The 22,285-nt window shown below is 43.6% G+C and overlaps 1 protein-coding gene across 1 annotated transcript in view; it reads right to left on the reverse strand.

Annotated features, from left to right (window-relative positions):
* LOC115476776 (deoxyribonuclease-1-like) overlaps window positions 1-22,285 on the reverse strand; it is a 102,115-nt gene that overhangs the window by 48,179 nt on the left and 31,651 nt on the right. The window contains exon 4 of the mRNA XM_030213356.1: window positions 13,080-13,168. Coding sequence (XP_030069216.1) covers window positions 13,080-13,168 — 89 coding nt within the window. The remainder of the gene's footprint in view (window positions 1-13,079; window positions 13,169-22,285) is intronic.

Genomic DNA, 22,285 nt, shown 5'->3' on the forward strand with positions numbered 1-22,285 from the left:
TAGATTCATAGGCCAATTCAGGAAGGTGGGGGAGGATGCGTTTCCAACTTTTGAGACGGTTAAACACGAGTTGCAGATTCCGGGTTGTCAATTCTTTGCATATCTTCAGGTAAGGGATTATGTATTGAGTGCAGAACGTAGGAGTCAAGTAGTGACACGCTTTACTACATTAGATCAAATATTCTTACAGATGCCGTCCCGCTGTAATAGACTTGCACGGTGGAGTCAAGTGATCAGAGACTATCTGAAAGGACAGCATTTGGTCGGGCTGGCGGAACTGTGGAGTCAGGACATGGTGGAGGAAATTTCAGTGGACCGATTAGGAGCGGTCTTTGGAAATCTGCATAAATTAACCCCAAATGCCTCTTTACAAGACATACAGTGTAGAATACTTTATCGAGTTCACATCACTAAAGAGAGGGGTAAGAAATTAGGGATGTGGGAGGACGCAACTTGCAATAAGTGTGGGCAGGGAGTGGGTTCATTTGTACACTCGTTTATGGAATGCCCTTCTTTGTATGCATTATGGTCTGGGGCACTGAGCGCCCTTGAGGACATCTTGCAATGCACATTGGAGTGGAGGTATTCAGTTACATTAATGGGGTGTGGGGATTCACTCAAAGAGCAGGGGTTGGGGGCGGCGCAGAGAGCATTTGTTGGCACGTTTATATGGCACGCAAAGCGACCTCGGATAGCATTTGGGAAACTTATTCATGAGAGACGACAGGGAGGTCTTAGGTTACCAGACCTGCGCATATACAGTGGGGGAAATAAGTATTTGATCCCTTGCTGATTTTGTAAGTTTGCCCACTGACAAAGACATGAGCAGCCCATAATTGAAGGGTAGGTTATTGGTAACAGTGAGAGATAGCACATCACAAATTAAATCCGGAAAATCACATTGTGGAAAGTATATGAATTTATTTGCATTCTGCAGAGGGAAATAAGTATTTAATCCCTCTGGCAAACAAGACCTAATACTTGGTGGCAAAACCCTTGTTGGCAAGCACAGCGGTCAGACGTCTTCTGTAGTTGATGATGAGGTTTGCACACATGTCAGGAGGAATTTTGGTCCACTCCTCTTTGCAGATCATCTCTAAATCATTAAGAGTTCTGGGCTGTCGCTTGGCAACTCGCATCTTCAGCTCCCTCCATAAGTTTTCAATGGGATTAAGGTCTGGTGACTGGCTAGGCCACTCCATGACCCTAATGTGCTTCTTCCTGAGCCACTCCTTTGTTGCCTTGGCTGTATGTTTTGGGTCATTGTCGTGCTGGAAGACCCAGCCACGACCCATTTTTAAGGCCCTGGCGGAGGGAAGGAGGTTGTCACTCAGAATTGTACGGTACATGGCCCCATCCATTCTCCCATTGATGCGGTGAAGTAGTCCTGTGCCCTTAGCAGAGAAACACCCCCAAAACATAACATTTCCACCTCCATGCTTGACAGTGGGGACGGTGTTCTTTGGGTCATAGGCAGCATTTCTCTTCCTCCAAACACGGCGAGTTGAGTTCATGCCAAAGAGCTCAATTTTTGTCTCATCTGACCACAGCACCTTCTCCCAATCACTCTCGGCATCATCCAGGTGTTCACTGGCAAACTTCAGACGGGCCGTCACATGTGCCTTCCGGAGCAGGGGGACCTTGCGGGCACTGCAGGATTGCAATCCGTTATGTCGTAATGTGTTACCAATGGTTTTCGTGGTGACAGTGGTCCCAGCTGCCTTGAGATCATTGACAAGTTCCCCCCTTGTAGTTGTAGGCTGATTTCTAACCTTCCTCATGATCAAGGATACCCCACGAGGTGAGATTTTGCGTGGAGCCCCAGATCTTTGTCGATTGACAGTCATTTTGTACTTCTTCCATTTTCTTACTATGGCACCAACAGTTGTCTCCTTCTCGCCCAGCGTCTTACTGATGGTTTTGTAGCCCATTCCAGCCTTGTGCAGGTGTATGATCTTGTCCCTGACATCCTTAGACAGCTCCTTGCTCTTGGCCATTTGTAGAGGTTAGAGTCTGACTGATTCACTGAGTCTGTGGACAGGTGTCTTTCATACAGGTGACCATTGCCGACAGCTGTCTGTCATGCAGGTAACGAGTTGATTTGGAGCATCTACCTGGTCTGTAGGGGCCAGATCTCTTACTGGTTGGTGGGGGATCAAATACTTATTTCCCTCTGCAGAATGCAAATAAATTCATATACTTTCCACAATGTGATTTTCCGGATTTAATTTGTGATGTGCTATCTCTCACTGTTACCAATAACCTACCCTTCAATTATGGGCTGCTCATGTCTTTGTCAGTGGGCAAACTTACAAAATCAGCAAGGGATCAAATACTTATTTCCCCCACTGTATAACGTGGCAGCGCTGCTGCGATGGATTCATGAATTGACATCCGAAGAGGGTTTTTATGCAATGTCGGGTTTTTGGGAGAGCTGGTGTAGGCCGAATGACCCATTTATTGTTTTAGAATCATGGGCAGTGCAAGGGGCTAGAAAGATAGTGGAGAACCCATACGTGGCGACATTACAGCGGGCCTGGCGGTGGTGGAGAGGGCAGGGCGGAGTGGTTAAAGGGGTTAGCCCTTTTATGCCGCTAGTGGGGAACCTGGCTTTTCCTGCAGAAGAGGGAGCGTCGGTTTTTCAAACATGGTGAGAGAAGGGATGTAGATTCATAGGCCAATTCAGGAAGGTGGGGGAGGATGCGTTTCCAACTTTTGAGACGGTTAAACACGAGTTGCAGATTCCGGGTTGTCAATTCTTTGCATATCTTCAGGTAAGGGATTATGTATTGAGTGCAGAACGTAGGAGTCAAGTAGTGACACGCTTTACTACATTAGATCAAATATTCTTACAGATGCCGTCCCGCTGTAATAGACTTGCACGGTGGAGTCAAGTGATCAGAGACTATCTGAAAGGACAGCATTTGGTCGGGCTGGCGGAACTGTGGAGTCAGGACATGGTGGAGGAAATTTCAGTGGACCGATTAAGAGCGGTCTTTGGAAATCTGCATAAATTAACCCCAAATGCCTCTTTACAAGACATACAGTGTAGAATACTTTATCGAGTTCACATCACTAAAGAGAGGGGTAAGAAATTAGGGATGTGGGAGGACGCAACTTGCAATAAGTGTGGGCAGGGAGTGGGTACATTTGTACACTCGTTTATGGAATGCCCTTCTTTGTATGCATTATGGTCTGGGGCACTGAGCGCCCTTGAGGACATCTTGCAATGCACATTGGAGTGGAGGTATTCAGTTACATTAATGGGGTGTGGGGATTCACTCAAAGAGCAGGGGTTGGGGGCGGCGCAGAGAGCATTTGTTTTGTTAGCGATGGTATTAATCAAAAAATGCATTTTGCAAGTCTGGGTTGCTGCAGAGCCCCCGCCTTTGGACATGTGGAAGACCAATATGAGTGAAATGGCGAATTGGGTGCTCCGTGCACACAAAGGTGCTGTGTCTCTGGACAAGCGGCAGTACCGAAATATTTGGGGAAGGGCGCTCTCCTTGTTCTCAAATCAGGGTCTTGAAACAGGCAATCCGGGATAAGTGCTGGGGCTAGAAGGGAGGGGGAGGGCGGGTAGGGAAAGGGGGGTGGGGGGGGGGGCTACTCCAAGGGGGTAGAGGAACAAAGGTGGGAAAACAAAAAGTTATGAAGTTTAATTGTGTAGTGCTATAGGATATATTTCACATGTTTGGATTTCAATGTTGGAGAAAAATGTCTTTTTTTTAATATGTGCTGTAGTATGGATTATGGTTGACTTCATATTACAATAAAGAAATTAAAAAAAAAAAAAAAAGGAGCATGGTCCTACATATCATCTTTCTCTTTTGATCTACACACAGAAAAAAAGATTTTAAATGCTCCCTGGTTTTAACCTAATTAAGATTTTTAAAAAACCCCTTTTTAATTAAAAATAAAAACTCTGAATGCTGAGCACCTGGTTTGTCATAACATGATGTCTGTTTTGATGGCCCTTTACTAGGTTTAAAAAAATCTCAGCACCAATACAACACATGCTATGGTGTCCCTATAACTAGCCCCTGGAAATGATACACTGGTTACGATTTAGAACTAATTACTACTATGACTGATGAAAGGTTATTCTGTTTTGACGGTTCCTCTGTGTATATCCATATGCTGCACAAGCAGGCATGTTTGTATAACTGAGATTAACTGTAAACAATTTTTATTGAACAAATAAATAAAGATACACTAATCCAACAGAAACATGTGTTGTTCAATATTTTTTACAAGATTTATTCCTACCCAAACTCTCCACCACCCACCCAGCCCATATGCCCATCTGATTCCAAGATTTTATAAGGAATCTAGACAGGATAAAATTGCCAAGCTTATAAACAACTATTTTAGGCAAAAAATGTCAAACTAATACAGAACAATAAACACTCAAAAAACCTTTTGTGATCCTGACTTACTAAGTCGCACCCCATCCCACAATACCTTAACCATTATCTATGAACTACAACTAAGGTGACCCGTTGTCTGGACTCTTATGACCCTAGGCAGTGGCGTACCAAGGGGGGGGCGGTGGGGGCGGTCCGCCCCGGGTGCACGCCGCTGGGGGGGTGCCGCGGCGCGCGCCTGCTCTGAGTTTGCTGACTTTGCGCGTTCGCTGCAGCTCTCTCTGCCCTGGAACAGGTTACTTCCTGTTCCGGGTCAGAGGGAGCTCCAGCGAACGCGCAAAGTCAGGGAACTCTGAGCAGGCGCACGATGCGGCACCCCCCCCAATGGCGTGCACCCGGGGGGGTCCGCGCTGCATCGGGGGGGGGTGCTGCACCCGGGGGGAGGGCGGGGCGCCGCCCCCCTAGGAACGCCACTGACCCTAGGTCACCATGGAACAATAACATCTATTTCTCCCCCCAACCCAATCCTGGCAGAGAATCCCAAAAATACCCTTACTAACTTTATGAGCTTAGGGAACACTTGGGAACCTATTTAATACAGCCTTTCTTGCCTTATGAAAAATAGTTTGCAGGTAACGGTCCCAGATAGACAGGAAGGCTCTTCTTCTCCTTGGGGAAATCTGAGCTGCCTATGCTTCCCAGACCATTAATTCATGCAAGCTGTTTCTCCAATGCCAGAAGGAGGGAAGTGCTTCCTGCATCCAGTACTTAAGTACGCATTTCTTTCCCAGTATATAAGCTTTGCTGAGTAACAAACATGAATTTTTGTCAGAGATCCCATAAGCCTCCCACTTATTCAACAAGACTCCTTTCCAAGAAAAGATTACATGTTGTCCAAACAGAGTCCCTAAATATCTGTGAATGGATCTCCAAAAAGCTTGAGCACCTCCACATCTCGAAAGGGCAAGTAAAAAAGTATTATCCCCCTGCTGACATTTGGGATATTGAGTAACAGCCACCCATTCTCCTCTAGCTGCCTGAGATTGTGAAATATATGCCCTGTGAAGTTGACTCTCCTGAAGTTCAGCATTACTAACCTGCTTCGGAATAGCCTTTATCAATTTTAAGAAATCCACCCCCTTCAGTTCATACCCAAGGTTTTCACTCCAAGCCTCCTTAAGTGGGCCATACTCCCCGGGGGGTGGAAGAAGAGAATCAAATGCTCTGTGTAGGCCAGAAACTGAAACCGAACCAAAAACATCCCCTTGCAAAAAAGCACAACATTTCTGATCCAACTTTGCATGCAAAGCATCCTGGTCTAAACTAGAGCAGTAATGAATGATGTAGCTGTATATAAGCAAATTGGTCTTTGTGAGTTAAGGAAAGTCTCTGTTGTAAGTCCTGAAAACTATAAAAGCCCCCTTCCTCATTGAGAAAGTGATCAATCAAGACAATACCTTTTTTGGACCATCTTCTAAATAAACCTGATTCCATTCCTGGACTAAAATCAGCATTACCCTGACATGGTAACAGATTGCTAACATTCGAGTTTTGAATCCAGTACTTCAAGAGAATCTGCCAAATACCCCTCAAAGGCTGTAACAATATACTCCTATGACAGGATGAAGGGAGACTTTTAGACCTGGCTTGCAGAAGAAAATTTAAATGCCAGGGGTTATACAATGCCCTCTCCCAGCGCGTTGGAGTGAACTGCTCAGTATCAAACAACCACTCCCTGAGGTGTCGCAGAAGACAAGCTTGATTATAACGCCTAATACAAGGTAGTCCTAAACCTCCCAGTGCCCAATTATCATAGAGATATTCTAAGTGCATTTTTGGTTTCCTTCCACCCCAGAGGAATTTCCGACATAGCCTGTTTATTAATTGTAAATCCTTTCGTAACAAATGCAATGGCAAAACCTGCAGAACATAGAGCCAACGAGGGAAAATTATCATTTTGAAAAGATTAATCCTACCCATTAGTGAGATGGGTAGATGGCTCCATTTCTCAAAGTAATGCTTAGTGTCTTGTAACAACCTATCAATATTTAATCGATACAGCTTTGAAGTCTCCATGGCCAACTGCACCCCCAGAAAACAAAAAGAATCACCAGCCCATTTTAACGGAAAGCGTCCATGCCAACCTACACCCTGACCTCCTTGCCTCTGCACCGCCTCTGATTTGTCAAGATTTAACTTAAAACCAGAAACGTCCCCAAACTCTGTCATACATTCTAGCAAGGCCCCAACTGAAACTTAAGGATTAATCACATGAAATAGTAAATCATCAGCAAATACTGCTATTTTAAAGGTGTCAGTGCCCAGTTCAATACCCTGTATATCTGGATTCCTGAGTGTCTTGAATCAGGGGGTCCAAGGAAAAACAAACAAGAGAGGGGATAGCGGACAACCCTGTCTAGTACCTTGATATATGGAGAATGGTGAGGATAGCAGTCCATTTACCCACACCTGAGCCTGCAGGAAATAATACAAACCTCGAATCGCCTCCTGAAAATAACCGCATATTCCATAGACATCCAAAACACCAAATAGAAAGTCACAGACCACCCTATCAAATGCCTTTTTGGCATCAAAACTGATCAACATGGAGGGAATAGCTTGACCAGCCACTGTCTCTAGGGTAGCCAGAATCTTCCGCATATTTTAGTAATGTTGCCGACTTGCACAAAGCTCACTTGGGATTCCTCGATCATATCAGGAAGTATACGAGATTACCGATTTGCCAGGACTTTCGCAAATAATTTAGCTTCATAATTAAGCAACGCAATCAGTCTATATGACTCTGGTTTCTACTTGTCACGACCTGGTTTAGGTAGAACGATGATCTGTGCTAGCCATAAAGATTCAGGCAGTTGTCTCTTTGCCACTATAGAGTTAAACATAGATGTCAATGGTGGGACAACCTCCCCTCTCAGCATCTTATAAAATTCTCCTCTATAGCCATCTGGTCCAGGGGTCTTATCTAGGGGTCCCTGTTGTATTGCCCAGGATATTTCCTCCTCTGTAAAAGGAGCATTAAGTATAGCCAAGCTGTCTGGGTCTAGTCAGTTGACATTCAGGCCAGAAAGATACATTGAACTCTCCAACGGGGGAGGGTTAGGGTACAAATATAATTGAGAATAATAATCTCTCATGATACAATTAATTTGAGTATCCCTGTTTACCAAAACCTCACTGGCAGAATGCGAGGACTCTATCTTGAAGGGATCCTGACGAGGATGGACTAAGCGGGCTAACAATCTATCACTCTTGTTTGAATGTTTGTACAACTGATATTTGAAATAAATGCACGATTTTTGGGTGTTATAATGAATCAACTCATTTAAGGTATGTTGGTTTCCAAAAGCTGAGTTCTGATCTGTGTGTTATGGTGAATCCCATAAGCATGTCTCAGACGTGTTACTTCCCTTTCCAAGCGAAGGAGATTGAAATTTCCCATCCCCATAAAGTCGAGCAAGAAACTTCCATTGGTAGCAGCGGGGAGATGCCCCAGGAAATTCTAAGCATGCAGTCACCATAGCATGATCCAAGATTTTAATGGGACCAATCTCCACTTCCCTTATAGCTGTAAACAGAGAGCGAGAGATGAACATGTAATCAATCCGGGGCATAATGGTGTGTGCCTGAGATAAATGGGTATAATTTCGGTCCAACGGATGCAGCATGTGCCAAACATCCACCAAATCCAGAATCTCATTCATCAATGTAGTACCCTGTGACTCATGGGTAGAACCTCTCAATTTTCCATGTGATCTATCTAACTCTGGGTCCCCCACTTCATTAAAATCTCTTCCTATCAAGAATGAAACCCCATCAAAGCTCTGAAGATGACGCAAGATCTGCTTATAGAAAATCTTGCTATACATATTTGGAGCATAAACATTACAGATAAGTAAGGGTTTGGCGTTCAATGGTTAAATGAACCAGCAAAAATCTACCCACATCATCATGAATTATTTTATGAGTAGTAAACTAAATCCCTTTCCTAATTAGTATTATGACACCTGCCTTTCTGGCTTGAGCCAGGGATTCAAAATAAGATCCCACCCACCAGCGACAGAGCTTTTGATGTTCTTTGGCATCCAGATGTGTTTCCTAAAGTACAGCAATGGACACCATCTTCAAATCATTGCTCAAAGCCCACCTCTTCAATGTCGCTTTCGGCACCTAATCACAACACCTCTACTCAGGAAATCTAGACTACCCCAACTTGACATTTCGTCCTTTAGATTGTAAGCTCTTCTGAGCAGGGACCGTCCTTAGTTATTAATTTGTACAGCGCTGCGTAACCCTAGTAGCACTCTAGAAATGTTAAGTAGTAGTAGTAGTGTTGAGTGCCTGAAGGATTTTCTGCCATTTTATAGGTGAGGAAATACCTCCTACATTCCAAGTTGCTACTTTAAGTGCCATTATGTAATAGCAGTAAACAAATTATCCAAAAGGTGATACCTACTCTTACTGGACGATAAGTGTATCCCAGCCAGTACTCTCACCACCCCAATCCTATTGTCATCCAGTGTAAATACTCCCGAATTGCGGTCTAGGATTCCCTGCCAATCACCTCCTTCCCACTCCTCTCCATAAAGTACTCAGCCATCTCTTCCCTCCTCCCTTCCTCTCTCCCTCCCTCATCCCCAACCCCATTCCGAAAGAGCATCTGAAATGCTCGACCTCCGTACCCCGTCCTCAGACCCCTTCTGGTGTATGCCAAACAAAATGTTAGGTAGGTTCCTGACATCCCCCCCCCCCCCCCCCCCCCCCCCCCCCCCCCCCCCCCCCCACAGTCACACATTGCTCCCCAGACTACAGTGCTCAGTTCAGAAGAGAGGAAGAAGATAGAGGGACAAAAACACACACACACAATTTATGCACCTTTAACAATCTAACAGATATTTCCTTCTCATTCAAATTCTATTAATCTAAGAAATATGAGCTCAAGAATGTTCCAAAACACTGCGCCCCAGATGTCCGAGTTAATACACTAAAAGTCTCAAAGGTCATTTAGATGTACTGGGGCTTTTTCACTCCATTTGATTGACAAAGGCCTGAGCCACTGCCACTGTGTTATAGTAATGTACAAGTCCGTTGTAGTGGATCCACAACTTAGCTGGGTATAAAAGACTGAACTGTATTTGTAATTTATGTAATCGTTCACAAATTGAAGATAATTGCTTTCACTGCACAGAGACCTTGGTGGAGTAGTCCTGAAAGCATAAAATCTTGTGGCCTTCATAAGCCAGGGTTTTACCGCTTCTGAGAGCGGTCAATATCTCCATCTTGTGGTGATAATGAAGTAGCCGATGAATGACTACTCTAGGACGATCCTGGGTTGATCTTTTGAGCCCTATCCAATGAGCACATTCTATCTGTATAGAGCCTGCAGTACTCTGATGTTGCAAGAACCTAGGGAGCCATGTCTCCAGGAATTCCCTTAGTTCAGTATCTTGCACCGATTCCGCTACTCCAACCAATCTCAAATTGTTCCTGCGAGAGCGATTTTCCAGGTCATCAACCTTTTCTTCCAAAGAAGCTACAGTCTCCTGAAGACACTTGATTTCCAAGGCTGATTCGTGAGACGTCTCAATCTCTCCTATTCTCTGTTGAGCCTCTTATAGATCTTTGGTGAGAGTAGGAAACTGATGCTCCACGCCATCTAGTTTATCAATAATTTGCTGTAGTTGTGTACTCATGGCCTGTTCCATGGCCAGTCGGACTTCTGCAACAATTTCTGAAGCCCAAGCAGATCCCACCATAGGCGATGAAGGGGCACACTTCTCTGCCATCTTTGACCCTCCGCCGTGAGTCTTCTTCCCATCTTTTTTGGATCTTGCTGTAATTTCATTTTTGGCACACTTCTGATATTCACGTCTAGAAAATAATTTTTGTTTTCGGCCGTGCGTTTTGGATGTGCGCCAAGTGGCATTTTGCGCATATAGGTCCTTACTGCCCAGTTACTGTGTGAGAGTTTACCTCTAGGTCAATGGCTGGTGGTAAGGTCTGAGACCCAAAATTTTCGGCAAAAATTTTAAAAAGGCATTTTTTGTAGGTGCGCTGAAAAATGATTCTGCGCACACCCAAAACTCACACCTACACTACTGCAGACCATTTTTCAGTTCAGGACCCCTAAGTGCTGAATATTGGCACTTAGAGAGAGATGCACAAGAGTCCCTATAAGGCACTGATTGCTATTTACACCTCGGTAAGAATTACCGAGGTGGAAATAGCGAGTGATTCCCAAAGGAAATTGCATGCAAATGAGCTGCTTGCAAAAACAGTGAGCTGCTCAACCAGCTGCTAAGCAGTGCATGTGCAGAACAGCCAATCGCTAAGCCTAGCTGCTCTGCGCATGCTCAAACAGCATGTGGTACACACGGCTTTCATATATGCATACACTTTTTGGATCACTGCCACTGCTTACTGAAAGGCGCTTTTACACCAGATCTGCTGCAGTAGAGCTCAGGGCATATCAGCTGGACTGGCACAGCCTTTCTTTCTTTCCTACCTCCCTTAGAGATACTATATAGTCCATTTATAAAAGTGAGATCCAACCACTACCAACAACTCTTGACCGCCCATTAAAATTTCCCTGTAATAGGTCGGGACTGCTTCTGTGCATCATTTGGAAAATGGCTATCCAGCTCATTTTAGAAAGTGATCGCCGGCCATCTTCCGACACAAATCGGGAGATGGCCAGCAATCTCCTGAACCCGGTGAAATCGGTATAATTGAAAGCCGATTTTGACCAGGTTCAACTGCTTTCTGTCGCGGAGCCGGCGAAACATCAAGGGGGCGTGTCGGTAGGGTAGTGGCGGGACGGGGGCGTGCTCACGAGATGGCCTGATAATGGAAAAGAAAGCCAGGCTTGACGAGCATTTCGCCGGCTTTACTTGGTCCCTTTTTTTTCACGACCAAGCTTCAAAAAGGGGCCCCAACTGACCAAATGACCACCAGAGGGAATCGGGGATGACCTCCCCTTACTCCCCCAGTGGTCACCAACCCCCTCCCACCCAAAAAAAAAACATTTTTTTGGCAGCCTCAAATGTCATACCCAGCTCCCTGACAGCAGTATGCAAGACCCTGGAGCAGTTTTTAGTGGGTGCAGTGCACTTCAGACAAGCGGACCCAGGCCCATCCCCCCTACCTGTTAAAGCGAGCCCTCCAAAACCCACCAGAAACCCACTGTACCCACATCTAGGTGCCCCTTCACCCGTAATGGCTATGGGTTTTGGGGGGGCTCAGCAGACAAGGTAAGGGAGCTATGTACCTGGCAGCAATTTATGAAGTCCACTGCAGTGCACCCTAGGGTGCCCGGTTGGTGTCCTGGCATGTCAGGGGGACCAGTGCACTACAAATGCTGGCTCCTCCCATGACCAAATGGCTTGCAATTGGCCGTTTTTGACATGGACGTCTTTGGTTTCGAAAATCGCCGAAAGTCAGAAACTTCCCTGTCTAGGGATGTCCAAATCTAGGGACTCCCAAATTTAAGGATTTGGACGTCTCTGATGGTATTTTCAAAACGAAAGATGGGCGTCCATCTTTTTTCAAAAATACGGGTTTCCCTGCCCCTACATTTAGCCATTTTGCATGGACCTCCAAATCGCAACTTGGACGTCCCTTTCAAAAATGCCCCTCCACATCATCTAAGATTAGAGGCTTCTTTTCAAACATTTTAGGAAGGCTTGAAAACATTCCTTTTCTCGGATGCTGTTTTGTAGATTAATTACATTCATTAAGGACTGGAGAGACAGATGACAAGGTGTGGAATTCACAGTCCGTACCCTATTACCCATACCAAAGAGTATGGATCAGTTTAGATTATTAACCCAATTGTTTTATTGCAATTGGACTATTGCAACCTCGCATATCTTGCCTCCTCCAAGTGTCTGTTGAAGAAGCTACAAACTATTCAGAATGTGACTATTCAGAATGTGGCAGTTCGATTAATTTTTTCACTTAAAAAGTTTGGCAGTATTTCAGGTTAGGATATTATTTTACTCTGGCTTCCAATGGAAGCCAGGGTGTAATTCAAATATTTTTGTCTTTGTTATAAGATTTTGTTTGGTCTTGCACTAGCATATTTGTATGAGCACTTTTTGCTGGTGAATACGAAACAAATCCATCATTCTAAGGTCTTTAACTTTTTTTTTTAGCTTTCCTTCTATAAAAGCTAAAAAAAGATTAAAGATAGTTGATTCTCTTTTTTCATATCAAGCTGCTTAGCATGGAATAGAATTTGCTGAAATTATTTCGGTCTCTTCTAACTATTTGGACTTCAGAAAAGGATTAAAAACTGTATTATTTTGTAAATTTAACTTGAAATCATGTTAAATTAGTCTGATTGTGGTTTTCACTTACTTGGAAGGTAATGTAGTCAGATAATGTCTGGTCTACTGTTATTGTAATCCACTTAGAACTAATCAGGTACAAGCAGGCTATAAATCCTTATATAATGTAATGTAAATCCTATTTCTTTTCTACTATTCTGGCTTCATCTATCTAGTTTCAATTGTAAACCGCTGTGAAGGTGTGGTGTTTCGCAGTATATCAGATATAAATAAAACTTGGAAACTATCAGCTGCCTGAACTGTGTTGTGACAAGATCCTGTTTATTTGGAAGAGGCTGCAAAATATTATTATTATTATTATTATTATTATTATTATTATTAATAAGATTCTCTGAGGAAACAGTACCTACTGAGATGGTCCATCAGCTTCTTCACAGCACTCAGATCAGTGTCTCGGACCTCCTGGATCAGAATGATGTCGTACCTTTGAATGATCTATAGAGACACAGATAAGGATAAAGTGTTAGCTTGACAGATGTGCTTTACTTGACAGATGTGGCTTCTCTTTCAGTTAAGGCCTTTTTTAAATTAGTACATGAGATATATTTGGGAGTCCTGGAGATTATCACCCTGGCTCTCCAGTTGACTGGATGCTTTTCAGGGGGTTTCTTCTGTCCTCCGGGGACCACAAATTATATGTGATGATTTTTGGGGCTGTTGCAAATGCATTCATTACATAAGATAATAAGAATACAAGTGTTGCCATACTGGGACAGACTGAAGGTACATCAAGCCCAGTATCTTGTTTCTAACAATGTTTAGTCCAGGTCACAAGTACCTGGCAAGAACCCAGAATAGTAAAACAGATTTTATGCTGTTTATCCTAGAAATAAGCAGTAGATTTTCCTAAGTCCATCTTAATAATGGCTTATAGACTTTTCTTTTAGGAAATTATCCAAACCTTTTAAAAACCCTGCTAAGCTAACTGCTTTTACCACATTCTCTGGCAACAAATTCTGGAGTTTAATTACACATTGAGTGAAGAAATATTTTCTCTGGTTTGTTTTAAATTTATTACTTAGTAGCTTAATTGCATGCCCAAGTAGTGGAGTTCACTGATTTGACCTGGGGAAGGCTGTTTTGCTGAAACGCAGCTCGTGTAGGGTCACTTGACTGCCTTTTCACTACATTATGGATTTGTTAAAGTACTTAAGTACAATTGGTAGTACTTTTACTTGTAAAAAAAATTTTTGCAATACTTTTTACTTGTAATGAGTTATATTTAAGCTATACTTTTGTACTTATTAAAAAAGTACAAATTTGGAAAGTATAAAAAAAAAGTATTTTCCAACTCTCTTCTTCTCCGCCTCAGGATTTACAGGATTTCCAAGTGATGTCAGACACGGCTTGCAGCAGATACAGCCCGAACATCCGGGCTCGCACTAATAAATTACCATAGGAAACGTGTGGGACCCAGCTCTCTGCAGCGCCGCTACTGCTTCCTGCACCAGGCCTGCCTCCTCTGATGTACACTTATGAGATGGGCGCAGGAAGCACTAGCGGTGCTGCAGAGAGCTGGGTTCCACCTGTCTCCCAAGGTGCACAGTGGATGGGAGGGAAGAGAGAGAAATTAGGCAAGTCTGGATAGGTGGGGAGAGGGAGAGAGAGAGAGTGTGAGTGACAGAGATGGGGCAATACTGGATAAAAAGGGGCAGAAAAGCAGAGGATATGGCAGGGGTGGACAGACCATTTGGGCAACTGGACACTGCCCGAGGGCCTAGATGCCCGCTGCACACTACAGTCCTCCCTGGTCCTACCTTTAAAGACATGCCACTGGTGATCTAGTGGCCTCTGTGGGGGGGGGGGGGGCATGTTCTTTCCTGCCTGTTGTGCTGCTGCTATTCCCCCCGCTTGACACTTCCGTACCTTAAAAATGGCGACACAGACTTCCTGCTGGCAGGCAGGGGAATAGCGGCAGCACAGCGGGCAGGAAAGAACATGCTCCCCCCCTACAGAGACCACTAGACCCAAAGGGCCCTTCAGGTAGGACTGGGGGCGTCAGCTGTGGCAGTAGAGGGGCAGCAGTGTGGTGGTTGGGGAGTGTTGGGCAGTGGCCAGGCAGGGGGCCCAGGCTACTCTCAGTCTTCCCTGGGCTATGGACTGGGAGAGAGAGAAATTGGGCAAGACTGGATAGGTGGGAAGGGAGAGAGAAACTAGTCAAGACTGGATGGGAGGGGAAGGACAGACAGAGAGTGACAGAGAGATGGGGCAATACTGGATAAAGGCAGGAAGAGAGACTGAGGCTATAGGCTGGGGAGAATAAGAGAAATTGGGCAAGACTGAATAGGTGGGGACATAGGGGTCAAGTGTACAGCGCTGCGTATGTCTAGTAGCACTATAGAAATGATAAGTAGTAGTAGTAGTAACTTTTCAAAATGATTGGGGATGCTAAATCCAATAGAAATTACCCCTCCCTGGACACACAGGGCTTGCTCAATATTGGGGGTGCTCAAGCACCCACATCACCCACAGAGCTGGAACAAATTGGTGTTGGAGTTGGTTATAGTGGAAGAAGTGAAGAAGACAGAAGAGAAAAAAATGACACATGGACAGGAGACCTTTGGAAAGAGAGTTAAAAGAAGGCAGGAAAGCAGTAACAAAAAAGAATTTTACATTTAATTTAGGATAAAGGGCCCTGACGCATTGTAGGCATGCTAACATTTTTAGTGCACACTAATGCTAGAGACACCTATATATTCCTATGAGTGTCTCTAGCATTAGTGCGTGCTAATTTTTAGTGTGCGCTTAAAAACGCTAGCACATCTTAGTAAACAGGGCCCAAAGTAATGCGGTAACAGTGTTAGTCCACTTTAGAAGTTAACAAATATAAATAAAAGAAAACAAATTTTGTAACAATAATTTTATTGTTGAGAACAACGAGGGTGTTGGCTGCTAATGATCCTTCCTACTTGACTTGATTTTGGGTCAATGTTTTCTGTTAAACCGTGTACGAGGCAAGTTGTATAATAAGGGAGGTGTATAAGTTGGATGGTTATTTCCAGTGTGTTTTTTATAACGAAAAAAGGTGCTGGTACTCAAATGCCAGGCCACCCTTCAGGGGTGGGGTGATTACTGATGGACCCACCCCACAATAGCCAGGCCCCCTGAAACTAATCACAGAATCTATGACAAGGCAGAATTGGTGTGTAGAGCCTAAGCTCTTTCATTAAAACTTGGGGACCATGGGTCAATTTTAGCAGACAATGGAAAAGGTGCCAGTACTCAGTACCCCCAAGTACCCCCTCAAAAAAAGCCCTGGTTATTTCTATCTGAGGTTTTATACATGAAGATGTACATTGTAAGGGGTGATCCCGATGTTGCATGTTGTATATGTGCATTTTTCCTTGCCAATAAAAATGATTAACAAAAAAAAAAAATAAGATGACACCTTTATATTGGACTATATACAATTTTTTAAACTAACATCTGGAGACCAAAACCTACTTTTTCAGGTCGGGACAGTATAGTGCTGTTATACTCTGCTTGTCCTGACTTAAGGAAGGAGGTTTTCGCCTCCAAAAACTAGTCAAAAAATGTAATGTTAGTCCAATAAAAATGTATCACTTATTTTCTGTTTTTGTTTATTTGTTAATTTTTAATGTAGCAATTGGAATATGTAAGTTTTTGAAATTTACATCTGCTCTTTATTTTGCACAGTACAAAGGGATGTGTAACTCTTTCTGTTTCATTGGTTTGCACTGTATGCAGAGTATGGCTTCTTGAAGGTTCAGTTTAATTTTTGTCTACATTTTTCTATTTTTAGTTTGTGGTTACTTATTCTATACTTTATGAGTGGCTACCTCTGTTCATGTGTGAAAAAGGCTGGTTATTATGTTAGCATCGTGTCTGTGTAGGACTGATCTATACTAATCCAGCTTGTTTTGTTTTCCAATAGGTGTATTAATGTTTGGGGTTTTCTTTTTTCTAGGAAAGAACTTGTGTGACCCACTGGAAGTTTGCTTGTAAACATACTAGATTCAGTGGCCCAACTTGTTAAGAATTTACTTTGTAGTAAAATAGTAGTTTAACAGCTGCACTTTATTACTTTTACTTGAGTATTTTTTTTTTATAAGACTTTCTACTTTTACTTCACTACTTTTGAAGCCAGTACTTTTAAAAAGTAACAAATCCATCATCTCTGGCTGTGCGCTGATGCCTACATGAGGCTTCACATACACTTAACTCTTGCGCAAAACTCATTTTTACATTGGGCTCCTACAGAATTGTGCACTAAAGCCAAGGTAGGCTGTGCACAAAGTTTCACATACTTTATTGCATCTGCCCCTCTGTTGGGTCTCTCAGATACTGTCCTCTTAAAGGATCCCTTTGCATTAGATGGTATGTGCCCAGGTCTGGTGCAATGGCATTTGATGTCCTAGGCAGACTTTTAGCCTTGCACCCATCAAATCTTTCATGCCTCTGAGATCACCCTTAAATTTTCAATTAAACTCAACAATCATGATTATCACAACATCAGCCAACCTGGAACAATCCTGTAAAAATGGATAGACTGACATCAGAATTATAAATATTAAATTTTGTTTTGTATGTACATACATAATGAGTGTTAAGATTAGAATAAAAAGGGATTTATAAATTAAACAGTTTGGGGCCTTCAGGAGTGGAGGAGTAGCCTAGTGGTTAGTGCAGCGGACCTTGATCCTGGGGAACTGGGTGAATTCCCACTGCAGCTCCTTGTGAGTCTGAGCAAGTCACTTAACCCTCCATTGTCCCAGGTACAAATAAGTACCTGTATATAATATGTAAACCACTTTGAATGTAGTTGGAAAAACCACAGAAAAACAGTGTATTAAGTCCCATTCCATTTCCCTATATTGATTGGAGAGTGTTTCTATGATGTGTTTATACTGGTGAGCTTTGATTGGCTCCCCAGTTTCTGGGCATCCTATTTATGATTGGCACCATTTTGAATTTTCTATACCAGTGGTGGATGTAGACTGACAGATACCGGTGGGCGGCCTGGGCACATTTTTATGAGAAACTAGTAAAAAAGGCCCGTTTCTGTTTGAAAGGAAATGGGCGCTAGCAAGGTTTTCCTCTGAGTGTGTATGTTTCAGAGAGTGACTGTGTGAGAGAGGCTTCTGTTCCTGCTGCTGTGCATTCCCCATGTTGTGCTGATTCGCTGCTCCCTGTATCGTGGCTCCGCCCCTCTCCCTTCTACTGGCCAATCTGATGTGGGTTGTGTGACATCACTATTATCTACTCCAACATGATCCACGGTTCCAGGCAGCCTCAGAATGTTGGAGGTGAGAATTATTATATAGGATATGTTTTTTTATTAAGAAATTGAAATAGTCACAGAAACAGAGTAGTTTTGCAAGAACCAATATTATACCCCTCCCAAACAACCTTCACCCACCCCTCCCCATTACTGGACACATTAAAAAAAAATTTTGGTCATGAGTTTGAAACTTTTCATTCACTCGTTCTTTTATGCTTTTGTAGTGATTTTGCACATGTGTCATGTGGATGACTTTGGAAGCTTCTCCTGATGAAGCTATTTGGTGAAATGGACGGCTCCGTAGAGAATAAATCTAAGTTTCCATATAAAAGATAAGTGTGCATTTGTTGAGTTTAAAATGACTATGACTGTTTTGAAAAGTATTATATCTATATGGACATTTAATGAGTTTGATATTTTATTGCTAAGAGAAGTTTTTTGACTGATGATGTGTCTTCTGTGAGACTTTCTGGCATTTGATACAAGCTGGTAAGTGCCACTGAAGTCTTTTTCTCCTCATTTATAATCTTACAGTGATTGGTAGAGTGATTTTTTTTTTTGTTTAACTCACAATTTTTGCTTTACTTTTGTAATTTCCACAAGCCACTTACCCAGGTAAATGTCTGCTTAGTACATAAGTACATAAGTAATGCCACACTGGGAAAAGACCAAGGGTCCATCGAGCCCAGCATCCTGTCCACGACAGCGGCCAATCCAGGCCAAGGGCACCTGGCAAGCTTCCCAAATGTACAAACATCCTATACATGTTATTCCCGGAATTGTGGATTTTTCCCAAGTCCATTTAGTAGCGGTTTATGGACTTGTCCTTTAGGAAACCGTCTAACCCCTTTTTAAAATCTTCCAAGCTAACCGCCTTCACCACGTTCTCCAGCAACGAATTCCAGAGTTTAATTACGCGTTGGGTGAAGAAAATTTTTCTCCGATTTGTTTTAAATTTACTACACTGTAGTTTCATTGCACGCCCCCTAGTCCTAGTATTTTTGGAAAGCGTGAACAGACGCTTCACATCCACCTGTTCCACTCCACTCATTATTTTATATGCCTCTATCATGTCTCCCCTCAGCCGTCTCTTCTCCAAGCTGAAAAGCCCTAGCCTCCTTAGTCTTTCTTCATAGGGAAGTCGTCCCATCCCCGCTATCATTTTAGTCGCCCTTCGCTGCACCTTTCTTGAGATGCGGCAACCAGAATTGAACACAATACTCAAGGTGCGGTCGCACCATGGAGTGATATAACGGCATTATAACATCCTCACACCTGTTTTCCATACCTTTCCTAATAATGCTTATCCAAGTAAATGAGCTATTTGACAATGTAACAGAAGACAAAAGAAGAACAATCCTTTACAGAAACAAAGAATACCAAACACAGCGAAGGTGACATTACATCCAATACCAAGGTGTAAAAATGGACTTTATTTGATAGGCTGAATCAAGACCTACACAAATTGTGTTTTGGCCATAGGGCTTTCCTCAGGATTTTCTGTGAAACCGCCACAGTGCTACTGAATGACAGCATTGCTGTAGTCAGAGTAATAGTGTCGCTATAGTATAAACTTCACATACTATTTCTACAAAAACGATGAGGCAAGATGCCAACAAAGTAAAGTGATATCACGCCAAACTAACGATCCAGTCCTGCCCTCCTTGTGGGTGAAAATACATGCTGATGATTTCTGAGTTGTCTGACCGTCAGAACCTATTGTTTTGCTTTGACTGCAGCTGTTCTGTGCCGCCCCTCCCCCTCAGATGCTGCCTCCCTAGGCGATCACCTAGTTGGCCTAATGCTTAAGCCAGCACTGTGTGTGCCAAGTGATAGTGGTGCCTCTACAGGCTTGACAATATGCTTAAGGAGGGCTGAAGATTTTTAGGAAGGTTTCAGCTGCCAGAGTACTATGGAATAGTCTGAAGAGGGATTGAATCTGTGTCTCTGATTGTAAACCATGATGTATCTCATAGGGAAACTAGGGCTGCTGAGAGAGTGAGCTGGGCCCCCCGCCCGAGGTACCTCGGTTGGCCTCGCCAGCTGCAGGCAGATCAGCTCCTTCCTCTGCCCAGCATTGCCTGCCCCTGTGGCTGCTTTCCTCAGGTCGCACATGCTCGGTCTCAAAACTGAGCATGCGTGGCCTGAGGGCCCAGCAACTGCTAGGCGGGCAATGCAAAGGGGGCCCGGCGCCAGAGTTTTCTCTCTCCTGCTCCTGTGGGACGTGATCACCCGGGTCCTGTCAGGAGCAGGAGAGAGAGAGAGACCCTGGCACCGGGCCCCCCTTGGAGGCCTAGGCCCGGGGAAATTTGCCTCCCTGCCCCCCCCCTCAGTGGCCATGATGGAAACTTGTGCAAAAAACAGAAGAAACCAGTCTTCACAAAAAATAACAACAAACAAAATAGTGAAGAGGACAAACAAAAGAAAAAAGACAAAATAAGAAAAAATAAAAAAATAATAATGAAAGAACACAAAAAAAATTCCAAGTATATATAAAAAAATGTAAGGCGTCAACACTTGGTTTTTGAAATTAAAAAATAAACTTTATTTATCAATGGATAGCAGGGAGAAAGGGACTCGACACAGCTGTGTTTCGGCCATACAGGCCTGCGTCAGGAGTCTTCTCACTGTATGCTGATCTTATATACTATCCAAATGGGGAGGGAATGTATATATCTATTTGGTGATAAATGTACTATTTGGTCCTTCCCTTCTATGTTAATAATGTAAGATATATATTTCCTTCAGAAAGTGGAGAAGAGAACCAACTGAAAGTAACAGGATAGATCATAAGGAATGCCAAGCCAAATGCAAAGCGGAGATAAGGAGGGCAAAAAAGGACTTTGAGAAGAAATTAGCGTTGGAAGCAAAAATACATAGTAAAAATTTTTTTAGATACATTAAAAGCAGGAAACCGGCCAAAGAGTCGGTTGGGCCGCTGGACGAAAATGGTGTTAAAGGGGCGATCAAGGAGGACAAAGCCGTAGTGGAGAAATTAAATGAATTCTTTGCTTCGGTCTTCACCGAGGAGGATTTGGGGGGGACACCGGTGCCGGAAAGAATATTTGAAGCGGGGGAGTCGGAGAAACTAAACAAATTCTCTGTAACCTTGGAGGATGTAATGGGTCAGTTCAGCAAGCTGAAGAGTAGTAAATCACCGGGACCTGATGGTATTCATCCCAGAGTATTAATAGAACTAAAAAATGAACTTGCGGAGCTACTGTTAGAAATATGCAATCTGTCCCTAAAATCGAGTGTAGTACCGGAAGACTGGAGAGTAGCCAATGTTACTCCGATTTTTAAGAAGGGTTCCAGAGGAGATCCGGGAAATTATAGACCGGTGAGTCTGACGTCGGTGCCGGGCAAGATGGTGGAGGCTATTATTAAGAATAAAATTGCAGAGCATATACAAAAACATGGACTGATGAGACAAAGTCAGCACGGATTTAGTGAAGGGAAGTCTTGCCTCACCAATCTAATGCATTTTTTTGAGGGGGTAAGCAAACATGTGGACAATGGGGAGCCGGTTGATATTGTATATCTGGATTTTCAGAAGGCGTTTGACAAAGTGCCGCACGAAAGACTCCTGAAGAAATTGCAGAGTCATGGAATCGGAGGTAGGGTATTATTATGGATTAAGAACTGGTTGAAAGATAGGAAGCAGAGAGTAGGATTGCGTGGCCAGTATTCTCAGTGGAGGAGGGTAGTTAGTGGGGTCCCGCAGGGGTCTGTGCTGGGTCCGTTGCTTTTTAATGTATTTATAAATGACCTAGAGATGGGAATAACTAGTGAGGTAATTAAATTCGCCGATGACACAAAATTATTCAGGGTCGTCAAGTCGCAGGAGGAATGTGAACGATTACAGGAGGACCTTGCGAGACTGGGAGAATGGGCGTGCAAGTGGCAGATGAAGTTCAATGTTGACAAGTGCAAAGTGATGCATGTGGGTAAGAGGAACCCGAATTATAGCTACGTCTTGCAAGGTTCCGCGTTAGGAGTTACGGATCAAGAAAGGGATCTGGGTGTCGTCGTCGATGATACGCTGAAACCTTCTGCTCAGTGTGCTGCTGCGGCTAGGAAAGCGAATAGAATGTTGGGTGTTATTAGGAAGGGTATGGAGTCCAGGTGTGCGGATGTTATAATGCCGTTGTATCGCTCCATGGTGCGACCGCACCTGGAGTATTGTGTTCAGTACTGGTCTCCGTATCTCAAAAAAGATATAGTAGAATTGGAAAAGGTACAGCGAAGGGCGACGAAAATGATAGTGGGGATGGGACGACTTTCCTATGAAGAGAGGCTGAGAAGGCTAG

Source organism: Microcaecilia unicolor, chromosome 8, assembly GCF_901765095.1.
Source record: "Microcaecilia unicolor chromosome 8, aMicUni1.1, whole genome shotgun sequence".
Taxonomy (NCBI): Eukaryota; Metazoa; Chordata; class Amphibia; order Gymnophiona; family Siphonopidae; genus Microcaecilia; species Microcaecilia unicolor.